Genomic DNA, 12373 nt, shown 5'->3' with positions numbered 1-12373 from the left:
GTTCCATGGTTGAGAATCAGGGAACTGGGAAAGTAAATCTCAGGATGGGCTGCTTCTGAACTGAGTCCTGTCTCTGAAGGTCCAGCCGTCTGAGGGTATGTACAGGAACACATGTGATGGTCAGAGCCAACAGTGATGGGAACTTCCTTGGATAACAGGCAGCTTCCAGTGGTAGTTAGTATTTATTGTTAAATGTACACATCCTAAAGTCATAGGAGTGGGGCTAGAAGAGACTAAGTTGAGTCATTGTCTTTCATAGATCACATTGAAGGAATCTGTGGATTAATCTCTTGAGTGTCTTAATTGAAGTAGGAGGTCAGAGGCTACTGTGAATGATGCTATGCCTATGTAGGTGGTTCTAGATTGTCTCAGAAAGATAGTAACCCAAGTATCCCTGAGGAGGGAAAGAGACAAAGACAGAGACAGAGACAGAGAGACAGATAGAGACAGAGGGGGAAGAGAGACAGAGAGAAAGAAGGAGGGAGAGAAATAAACAAAGACATAGAGACAGACAGAAACAGAGAGACAGAGACACACAGAGAAGGACTTGAATGACACATTAAACAACTTTCCTCCTCTGTTCCTGACTCCAGATTCTTGTCTTTTATGTGTACCTTAATTTCCCTCAAGAATTGAATTGACCTCTGAGTCTGGCCTGCAAATTCTTTGCTCTCTTAAGCTGCTTTTGATCAAGGTGTTTATCGTACAGAAGAAAGTTAGAACAATCAGGGTTCTTTTTGGCTGGATGTCAAGCATATTCATTTATATCCTATATGATTTCCTGTTTGTATGCAAATCACAAAGCACCATATGTTCATATAAGGTCTTATGAGGGCCTGCGGAGTCTTGTGAGCTTTATTGCTCAATGTGCAGTCTGGTGGACTGTGACATAATGAGAGGAAAGGGGAAAAGCATAGGGGACAGGAGATACAACCCATTTTATTATAGGAGGAAATCCTACCTAGGAGGAGACTCAGATAAAAGGGAGGAAGCTCAGCAGAACTGACAGTAGAACAGAGTGCAGAAACAGCACAGGAGCTGAACCTTTTCACTGAGGGAGCACGGAGCAGGTGGAAAGTAGCAGAGGTTATGATGAACTCTGATGCCCTTTCCTGTAAAGACTGTACATCCTGGCAGGGGCTCCTGCTCACAGGTGAGGAGGCCATTCTTTGGTACTGAGTGGAAGAAGTTCAGAACCTTGCTGAAGTCCCTGAAGAAGATAGGAACCTTTGGTAGACTCGGGATTTGGGGAAGAGGACATAGACAGGGAGAGGCACGCCACTGCCGGCAGTGACACAAGATAGTATAATGGACAAATGACACCATTGATTTCTACTCCAAGTTAGTCGCATAAACAACTATTTAATGAGGACTGATGTCCCCAAACTTGAGAGGGTGGCTGGCCAATTAAAAAACAAACTAGGGAGAGACACTGAGATGACTTAATGGTAGTGCCACTGGCTGCTAATCCTCAGACATCATTTGAATTCCCAGCATTTACAAGGTGTCTGACTTACAAGTATGTGCTGTGTATACATTCACCTATACACAAATGCACACAAACACACACATATATAAGCATTCACCTTCCCCACACATACAAACTATACCAAACTCTTGTACTAAAGGTGTCATTAATTTAATATTTTAGCATTTTGTAAAGATACTCCTGGTATGTATAGCCCTGGTACATGCATTTTCCCACTCATTCAAAGGTATCCAAGCTTTTATCAGTTCTGGGCATTCCAAAGATAGCAGGCTTGTCTTCGTTCTAATAAAGTCCTAGACTAGTGGACTGTAAGTTAGACCAGAAAGACCATCTTTAAGAAAAATCAGATAACTCAGACTAGAGAGAGAATACAGAAAAAAAGAGAAAGTGAAGATCTCTAGATTAAGAGTTAACAGGAGACATCTTCTCAGTCCAAGTATTATGAATGTGAGCAGAAGGTGAGGGCAGTTTGGGGAGTCCTTAAGATACCCAAGGAGAGAGTTCCATACATAGAAAGGAACAAGTTCAGGGCCACTAATGGATCAGAGGTAATTTTGCTCACCCCTTTAAAGTACATTGGTGCCATTCTCCCTACCTAGCTGGGCTTATTGATGATCATGTCCACTCAGGACACAGATTTCATCTTTTCATCAAATGCAGTGGTCCCAATGTTCATGGAATTTCTTTCTTCCCTTCTAGTCTCCATTTTAACATGCTGGCTGCTTCCCACTACTGCCCAGATCACTATTGAATCAGTGCCTCCCATTGCTGTTGAAGGGGATAATGTTCTTCTGTTTGTGCAAAATTTGCCAGAGAATGTTCAAACCCTTTCCTGGTACAGAGGAGGTAAACTGCTCAAGATGTTTGAAATTGCAAGACATGTGATAGCTACCAATTCTAGTGTGATGGGACCTGCACACAGTGGTAGAGAGACAGTGCTCAATAATGGATCTCTGATGATCAAGAATGTCACCAGAAAAGTCTCGGGATACTACACTCTACAAATACTTGATACAACCTCAAGACGTGAAATAACACGTGCAGAATTCTTTGTACAGAGTAAGTAAAAAATTTTTGTGAAATCTGTTGTTGGGTGGGATTCATTCCAGTATACATTCAGAGGACTGTCAGGCCTGAAGTGGATCTACCTCCCCTCTGCATTGTGTCTCCATGTTGTTGTTTGAAGATTTAGTGCAGGACATGTATTTTGGGTTTCATAGACCAGAATCCCTCATTTGACGGCACCTGCAGAGAGGAGGACTTGTGCAGAGTAACTCAGAAAAAGATGTCAGTGTCAACCATGAACATGTACCTGAATTGAGGAATAGAAGAGGAAACTATGGAATCATCAGTGACCCTACATCCAGACCTCTGTCCAAGACTCAGTCAAAGTGAGGGAGGACAGCAGAGTTGATATTAGAGCAGGCTCAGAGGTACTGGGGGAGGTGAATGTGTTCTCCAAGGAAGGAGAACAGAGCAGACATCAGAGGTTGTGGAGCTGCCTCCTTAATCTCCAAGCAAATGTACACATGGTGGCAGGAAATCCTGCTACACATGCCCACACAAATCCCAATCCCTTTCTTGGAGGAGGTTAGCTAAATGATTGTCTAGAGAATCCTGGAGAGAAAAAAGGCTTCAGAGGAGACTCAGAGTCTCTGTTTCCAACACGAGATGAGAAGACACAACAAGGTAGACAGCATCTCTACAGCTAGGAGCTGTCAGTGAAAAGGAAATGGTAAGATGAGGAGATAAAAGTTGTATTGTTCATTTATCAAGTTCAATAATCACCTCGGCAAGTATATTCTAAAGACTAATGTCCTCACCTATGACAAGATGACTCTTCAAATGAAAAGCAAATTGTGAGATGACTCAGTGAATATGAGTACTTGCTGTCATCCCTGATGACCTGAGTTCAGGAGAGAACTTAGTCACACAAGATGTCCTCTGACCTATACAAAGATACTGTGGCATGCACCCACTCACTCATACACTGATACATGCTTGAGTGCATGTTCCATTCCCTAACACAAAGAGCCAATAAAAATAAATTCAATTGGGGAGTAAAACTTTAATTATCTTAGAATCTGAGAATTTGGTAACTCAATTCATGGACATACAGTGACCTGGAGCACCCATCTATCTATCCATTCATTTATCCATTGAGCCCTTTCTAGGCATTGGATCTTCCAAGGTTATCTGTCTGATCTCAGGCCACAAAATCTTCTCCTGGATGGCAAGAAACATGAGCAAGGGCATCGAGAATGCACCATGAAAGGTCCAGTGCAAAATATGTGAGTGTGTAGACCCAGTTCCTTTCAAGGAACATGGTGAGGGAGGCACTGTCCTCCACCCACAGTGTGTCTGAGCAGAGATCTTTGGGCAGTGAAGGGTGAGTCATACATACAGGGGAAGGAAATGTCACATACAATGTCACACAGTTCAAGGACACTGAAGGCACGGAACCTGTGTTGCTGATCTCCACCAAGTAGGGTAAACACGCCTTTACCCACACATCAAGGCTGAGTGATGGACACAGCTGCTAAGAACACAGAGACCCTTCTTCCCACCACATGCAAATAAATCACTTTTGATGGTTTCTTTCTATTTCCTTTTTTTCCCTCTAGGCCCAATTTTAGGCTTCAGAAAGCGTCCTACTTCTTCTCAACTTAAAATTGAGTTTGTGCCATCTAGGATTGAAGAAAACGATGATATTCTTATGCTGGTTTATAATCTGCCAGAGAATCTTCAAGGCTTTGTCTGGCACAAAGGGGTATTACCAGTTGACCATTTTAAGATAGCAAGCCATTCATTCCTCACCAATTCAACCATGATGGGGCACACATATTTAGACAGACTGACAGTATGCAGTGATGGATCCCTGGTGCTCTCGAAGGTCTCACAGGAAGACACAGGACTTTACAGCCTACGAACCATACCTGTGGGTTTGATATCAGAATCTGCCATTGTGTACCTCAAAGTAAACAGTAAGTGATTCTTTGTGATTCCTGGGTGATGGTGGGGTTTATTCTTCTCTGTATACCTAAGAAGGTTGGCTTGGACTATACCTTCCTATCCTCTGGACAGTGTATTCTCAGTTGGGTTGGACATTTAGTAAGAAACATACATCATGGGGGCAAACAGAAATAGATCAGAAGCCTTGATCTGACTGGAACCTGCAGACAGTAGTATAGTAACTTGGTCCAATGATGTCATCCTCAGCTCAGACACTCTTGGACCTCTCCCTGAACATGGAAATAAGCAAGCTTTGTGAAATTGCTTGAACTTGACTACCTGCTAAAGATGACTGGAAGCAATGTGTCATTCTACATCCAAATCTTAGAGCCTGTGGAACAACCCAGTATCTGTCATGACAATCATGATTAGGCTAGGTCTTTTGGGAATCTCCTTTTCCTGAGATTCAACATGGACAGAACAGCTGGACATGCACCACACTGACTGTTCTGATAGACTTGAGACTTCACAGGAAAGTTTGGATCCCCAAGTGAACATAGGTCCTCTTGGCAACTGCTCATCCTTAGTTCAGCCTAGGGAAGTCTCTTCTTTAGGCAAATGATTAGATGCACTCCTGATTTTAACAGCTCTTCAGTTCAGGACATTATTAATATTTGAATTTCACTTATATAAATGGAAATGATGTTACCATGTATACTATTGTAGGGAATCTGTGAGACAGCAAAGACACTAGTTGAATAAAGTTTACACAGCCTATGGTTGGCATATCAGAAGTACAAGATGTCTATGTATAGGCACATGCCCAACTTATCCATCCTATTAGGTCTTATCAAGTATCTGTGGGTCAGAGGAGTGCTGTGTGTTCAGAAATTTTCTCTTTAGGCATCAGTGTCTCACAGGGAGCGTCTGGTCCAGGCAGTGGAAGCAACAAATTGACAGTTTTGACTTTGTAATAAAGCCTTAATTGAATTCTGAACCCTCCTCCAGTCTAATTCTCCTACTCCGATACTCTGGGCTTCAGATCAGAGATTTCTTCTTGTGGTGGGTTCATGCCTCTTGAAGCATAGGGAGAAGGCTTTGCCTCACACACTCTCACTGTCAAGTAGTCCTACTTTTGTTTCTGACTATTTAGATTGGTGTTGGTATGTGTAATAAGACAAGAGACAGAAAGAAACACATCTTGCAACTCTATATTGAGTCCCCAGAGGCTAAAGGTAGAAGGATGAGGCTGCCAACACCAATATCTTGCTTGTTTACTCCTTTCCACTTTTGATGTCATCTTCCTCCTAGTGTGGCTCTCCATCTTCCTGTCGGTTTACACAAATGAGGTGACACAATCAGTGTTGTCTAATGGCTTTACCACATGTATCTATACCTCATATTGTCACACTGACTCAAAGTGACTCCTGTCATCCACTGACATAATTTAAAACTCCAGAAATGATTAATTCCATTAGACTGTATATTCTGAAAGCATTGGATGCAACTTGGTTTGTTATTCCTGGGTCTTAGGAAGTGGAAGAAAGAAAGTGCCTCTTATTCTGAGGTTGGCCCTGTCCCTCTGTGCCTCATAGTTCATGGAGGCCAGGACAGAATTCTTCTAAATAGACACTAACCATGACATTTGACACTGCTGAACAGTTTGTATTGTTTCTTATTTTACCCAGTAGAGAAATCTTACACTCACATGCACCCTCTGGTCAGTGCTGTCCCCAACAGGATTCACACTCAGGTATCCCTTTGTTCATGGATTCACCAGCTTCATGCCAATTTGTAACTTCTACATTTAATCAAAATGGGACCCTACAGCACTCAGAGATTGATCTAAGGCCTTTCTGTGCTCTTAAAAAATTAGTCATTGCAGGAATTGGTCTTATATCCTGGCTGTACCTAATAATTTTTACATATTATAGCCTGCTTGCAGAAAGGAAGATAGTTTAAGAGCCATGTGTATCTCTCAGCTCAATAGATGATTGAAACAATGAATTCCCTTCCAAAAAAAGAGAATCTCCCCCAGAGGTTTCATGATGAGAGAAGGAAGAAATTCCCCTAGCCAAAGGGGAATTTTGTCTTCAGAAAGAGATTTCACCTTACCACGTCACAGTATGGGACGGGATTAAACCTAGACAATGATGCGGCAGGGTGTGTGGGTTTATACCTTGGTTGGGACTGCTTAAATGTATTTATCATTAGTTTTCTATTTAAATGTTCATCTCAATTCAGAACATGGAAGACAGGCTTCAGGCAATCAACAACCACCACATCAACAAAGGATGTCGAAGAAACAAATACAGAAGTTGGACATGTGCTTTTCTTCTGTTTCTGTTACAATCTATTACAATTAAATATCTTTGTGCTTACCAGTATTCTTTTAGTTCTTTTAATTTCCTTATTAAGAATGGGTAATTGATCCAAGCTTGTGACTCATGATTAGAACCCAATCAAGTTCAGTAACAACATAGAGAAATTTCCTGCAACAAATTCCTATTGGTAGAAATAGCTATTTCCCCAGGTCTCCATAATGTGCCAGTTTCCCCCAGCATAAAATACTCCCACTATATCACTATCTAGGGATCCTGAATTCTGCAGGGCTGACATGTACTTAAGACTAGGATGTTCCAAGCTGGGGTTTCTGCTAATTGATTTGGCTCTTGGTTGAATGATACAACGTTTTTATCTAGCCTTCAAGCCCTGATAACACAATCCTATGCATGACACATTATATCCATAAGACTTCCATAGGATTTTAGACTTATAAAAATGTTCACTTTCAGTGGCATATAGACTTTCCTCAGTATTTTTCTCTCTTTATTGCATTCTCAAATCTTATGCTGTATTGATTCCTTAATTTGTTTACATCTTGTACTTTCTTGTAATTAATTAATCAGTTCATATCTATCCCTTTTGATTTGTTTGGCTATTCTTTCTCTCTCTCTCTCTCTCTCTCTCTCTATCTCTCTCTCTCTCTCTCATACACACACACACACATACACACACACACACACACACACACCTTGGGCTGCCTTGGAAGTCACTACACTGGCCGTGAAATTACAAAGATGTGTTTGCCTCTTCCTCCCGAAAGCTGGAGGGAAGGGCAAAACCTGAAAGAGCATGCAACACATTGCCTGGCTCCCTTTGATATCTTTGTTTTGGAGTGTGTCTACTCCCCTGATATTTGAAACCATTACTTTAGGATGGGTGATTCTGGGAGGACTCATTATTTTGGTATTCACACTCCTTGCAGCTTAAATTCTTTTCTGATTTTTTTTTCCTTTTTTTATAGAGAACTTATACCTTTGCATGATCATATGTGATCTTACATATCTCAATTTTCCTCAGGAAAATATTCCTGTATCTCACTATTATATCACTTTTCCAACTACATGCCTTCTTTTAAACCACAAACACTTCCTTCAAAAGAAGGAAGACAAGGATTCTTCTTTATGAAGAAGATATTTTCTTATTATTAGGATTTTGGTGGAAGAGTTTGTTGTAAAATTGACAAAAAATTAATCCCTACCATGTCCCTGACAGTATAATACTATTTGTTTACTGAAAGTATTGTTTTGAGTCCCTGTATCCTTCCATCAGTTCTTACAGTGGTTTTGAATTTCACTTGACAATACTCATGAAAATTCAAGCCAGACAAATTCCCTGCATGGAGAGAGAGTGTGGGTATGTTAAATATGAAGTTCTACCATGAGTTGAGGATTTATTGATAACTGCTGAATTCAGGGAGAAGAAATAGTTTTATTTAAGGGTGTGATACTTTGACAATGTTTCAGTGAAAGGTCCCATATCCAAGAATATGTGGACACAAGTTTGTACCTGATGAATTTAAAATAATGAAAACAAAATTGACTGGGTTTGAAGAAGGGATGGGTCTTTAAGGCATGATAGGAGTTAGATAAAAAGTACAACTTTTAAGATTCTTAAAGAAATAATAAGAGTATTTTCTATCTTCTGAAAATTATGCCTGTATCCCAAAGGTAGCTGTGATTCTAACATAGTATTGACATTTTCTATATTTTTATAAGTTTGCACACAATGTCACAATTTTCTCTGGTATGGATCAGGACACTTTGATGTGCCAAACACAAAATTATTTCTCATCGATGCTTATATTTCATTTTGTAAAAACGCAATTTAGTGTATCACTTGTCTATTGATTTAAATTGCTCCTGGTTTATAATTATTGCTCTAAAATACTGATTTACACACTGCAGAGTACACACACACACACACACACATACACACACACAAGAGCATACACACAGGCATACAAATGAAGACATAGCATACAAACACAATAAAAGTATCATTAGAGAAATGCCCAGACTTGTGGGACAGTCGAACAGGGACTTGAGAGGTACCTGGAAGAGAATGGGGTACAAGAAATGTGAAGAATGAACAGCAGGTCAAGAAGCCTGATCAAGCTGAAATTTTTTTTATTTTTTCCCACACAGGTTATATACTCATAGGAGCAGGAAGGGGTGTGAAGTAGGGTGACTTAGTCTCTGGGTGATGTGCCTGTTCCCAGGAACAGGATATTGACTGGGTAAACAGTTCAGCAGTAAGATCAGAACAGAATGGGTTATTAGGCACCTGTCCACAAGATTTATAGCAATTTGTTCTCTGCTGACTTCAAGATCTATGTCTATTTGTACTCAGCTGGGCTAGTACTTTCCCACAGAGGCCAAGACTTTGTACCAACAAACAATTAAGGCAGCTAATATTCAGACAAGGTTTCTCCCAACATCTCCCTCATTTTCTTAGTATAGAAGGACCATGGTGATTTTAGTCTTTGCTAAGGCAGGGATAGAGGTGTGACCTCCCATGACTAAATGGAACCTTGTAATGGTTCCAGTCCTCCTGATGTTGTCTGGTGAGGTGTGGGGTACATACCCATCCTGATGTCTTTTTTCTTGGAGAGGGGAGAATTTGGACATCAACCTGTGCAGGCAGGCTTGTCCCTCAGGGAACCCAGAAAGATATTTTCAGTTTTTGCTTTACATTCCCTTGCAGGGCTTTGCCTCACAGCCCAAGCAAGAACTTAGTTCACCAGTCAGAGGGGGTTCTGGGTGGCCCCTCTCTATTTGGTCCTGGGGCAGAAGTAACCATTAAATAGGTTGGGTGGAGATGGATTTTGTGAATAACAACCTCATGTTAAATCTCTTGGTCCTCCATAGTTATCATAGCTATATGATAATGTACCTGGGTAGGTTTTGCTGCCAAATCATCTCAATGACATTTCACAAAATTGGTAAGTCTGTTTAAGGGCCCAGGGGCCAAATGAAATAAGCAAAAACAATCCAACTAATGGTTCCAAAATGGAAGGAAGTAGGGTTGACAACCACAGAGAGGTTGAAAACCAATTTTTATATCAGCCCCCACCCCTGTGTGTGTGTGTGTGTGTGTACATGTCTTTTCTCTAAGCCTTCTCTGACATTTCTCATACTTTCATTGACCATCCCTGTCTTGTCTACATAAAAGCATCATTTTTCCTTAAGAGCTGCACACAGCACTCCCTGCTGTAGAAAGAGTAAGTCAAGTCCTCTGCGATTTTGGATGACAACTTGAGCTAAGGAGGAGAGGGAAACAGAGAGGTCGTCAATGCCTTGTAGGAGACACTGAACGTCTATCAATGGTGACACTGAGGTCTTGATACCTAGACTTGGAGAGAACATATAAGGAAATGCCAGTCCCCGCACCCATGGCGCCAAGACCTAGGAAACTGAAATGGTGAAGGCAGGTAGGGGCACTCTTCTCTGGTGGGCCAGTGAAGTGAGGGAATCAGCAGGCTGATCCCACAAATGAAAAACTCTTCTGAATGATAATAAATCAATCAAGGGACCAATTGTACAAGAATGGGGAAAAATCATAACGTTTCACAGAAAAGGCACTGGCTGAAATTCAAGAGATGAGGCTATCAAGGCAAACCCACCAAGTATCATTTTGAGGAACTAAATACTGGATTACAAAGATGGGCATACTGTGGAGGAGGTATATCATGAGTCGCTCAGAGGCCCAGTCCTGAGAAGTGAGAGAGAGAGAGATAAACCATTCCACTCTCTAGGTTGCCAGCAGCAATGGTGGCAATTATTTGTAGGGGCAAAACAGCTAGGAACAGCAACGCCTTCATAAAAAGGTGGTTGAGAATGGCAACACAGCCAGCAATTATCAACAAGGTTAGGGGAGGTGGCATTGAGATTAAGTAAGGTTTGATTCACTAAAGTGAGGATAAAGTTTTTGGTCTGAATGGAGGCGGGGAGGATTGGCTATGAGAGCAAAGGAAATTTTTGAGGAAAAGGTATGAACAGTTTCTGTAAAATATGGAGGGTCACATTTTTGGGGGTGGCTGCAGTTTTTTGGGTGGCTGCAGCTGCGAGACTAAAACAGGGTTGGGACCAATAGGAACTGGCAATTTGGCATGAACTGGTTCTTTGAGAGCTTAATGGTAAATGTGAGGACAGAATCTGTTCCTGATTAGTGGACAAGGGAAGGCATCAACCTAAAGTGACATGGTTAGAATTTTTACAGAAAGGATTGGTATTTTAAGAATTCTTGGGGCATGAAAAATTCCTGGAAACGGTAACATAATCCCAGGAGCAGGTAGGATTCCAATAGGCTGCCCCTGAGGTCTCACAGCCTCAGCTGGCACAATAAAGATCAGTTTTGCCACCACACTTATGATGGAGGGCGTGGCCACGGTGGTACACTGGGCAAACGTAAAAATCTGTATCTTGAAGTAAGGTTCACCTGAAGGAATTATCATAGCCAGGTTTGACTGACCGATGAACCCATAACAAAGGACATCCCTTTTTGGCGAGAGTCTGGGGCTGCTGCCAAACTAATGTGGGACTCGAACCCATGACTCTGGGATTAAGAGCCCCATGCTCTACCGATTGACCTAGCCGGGGTGTTTGTAATTAAAGCAAGTCTTTTGAGAGGTACTGAAGCCTGCCCTCTTAAGGGTAGCACCAGAGCCCATACACAAAGGTGGACATATTCTGCCAGTGACTTAGAACAGTGGTGTTTAAGAATATCTTGGCAAATAGGGACAAAGCTGTTTTCAAAGGTAAGCTGTTTAATAAAAGGCTTCTCGGGCTCTTGGACCCCAAAGAAGCACTCAGCAATCTCTGTATTCTGTCCTGAGCGGTGACCTTGAGCTTTGGAAGCATCCGGGTGAACCCCAGCAAAGGGCACCATGCTGGCGCTGGCAGGCAGTGGCCTGACTGCTCTGGCAGGGGCGACCGGTTGGATTCCGGGCTGGGAGAGACAGAGTGAGAGAGAGGGCTGGGCACCATCAACCACAGAAGACAGAGCGGGAAAAGGTTCCTCTCTTAAAGGGGAAGGAGGCAGTGTATGAGTCTCTTGGTTAGTGGAAGGAGGAAGGGAGATGGATTCTTTAAGAGACCACTCTCCCTTGCACACCAAGCATTGGTGATCTGGCCAGTCATGGGTGGTTTTAAGAATATCCTTGAGTTTCCCGGCCATAGGAAAGAGCTCCACCCGGCCAATGAGCACTTTGCCTGAGCATCTGCAGAAGACATCTTGGTTCCGGGACACAGCCGAGAGTATTCTGCACAGGTCAGAGTACAGAATACAGAAGCTAAAAGCTTCTGGGACAGGCAGGAGCCACAGAGCTTCTAAGGCAGCCCCCTTTTTGGGCGCAAGACACCTGGTCACTTTCCCGGCCAGAGCAAAGGGATCAGTCCGGCCTGTGAGCAGCAGACATCATGGTTCCAGGACTCCTACGAGTGTATTCTGCACAGCTCCACAGATTACCAGATGGCGAAAGGCAAATGTAAGAATCATACTAACAGAAATCAAGACCACTCACCATCATCAGAATGCAGCACTCCCACCCTACCTAGTCCTGGGTATCCTAACACAACCAAAAAGCTA

At 42.3% G+C, this 12373-nt stretch overlaps 1 protein-coding gene across 1 annotated transcript; it reads left to right on the top strand.

The window, feature by feature from the left end:
* Positions 1 to 1089: 1089 nt before the first annotated feature.
* Positions 1090 to 6807, top strand: LOC110287959 (cell adhesion molecule CEACAM3-like). The gene is made up of 4 exons (XM_021154435.2): positions 1090 to 1153; positions 2189 to 2548; positions 4114 to 4473; positions 6686 to 6807. Exons 1-4 carry the CDS (start codon positions 1090 to 1092, stop codon positions 6805 to 6807), a joined length of 906 nt encoding a protein of 301 aa, XP_021010094.1.
* The last annotated feature ends 5566 nt before the right edge of the window (positions 6808 to 12373 follow it).

The sequence above is a fragment of the Mus caroli genome, unplaced genomic scaffold (assembly GCF_978045245.1).
Source record: "Mus caroli unplaced genomic scaffold, Mus_caroli_1 scaffold_8, whole genome shotgun sequence".
NCBI classification, from domain to species: Eukaryota; Metazoa; Chordata; class Mammalia; order Rodentia; family Muridae; genus Mus; species Mus caroli.
The sequence above is the reverse complement of the archived record's forward strand: the minus strand, read 5'-3'. Positions and strand labels throughout refer to the sequence as shown.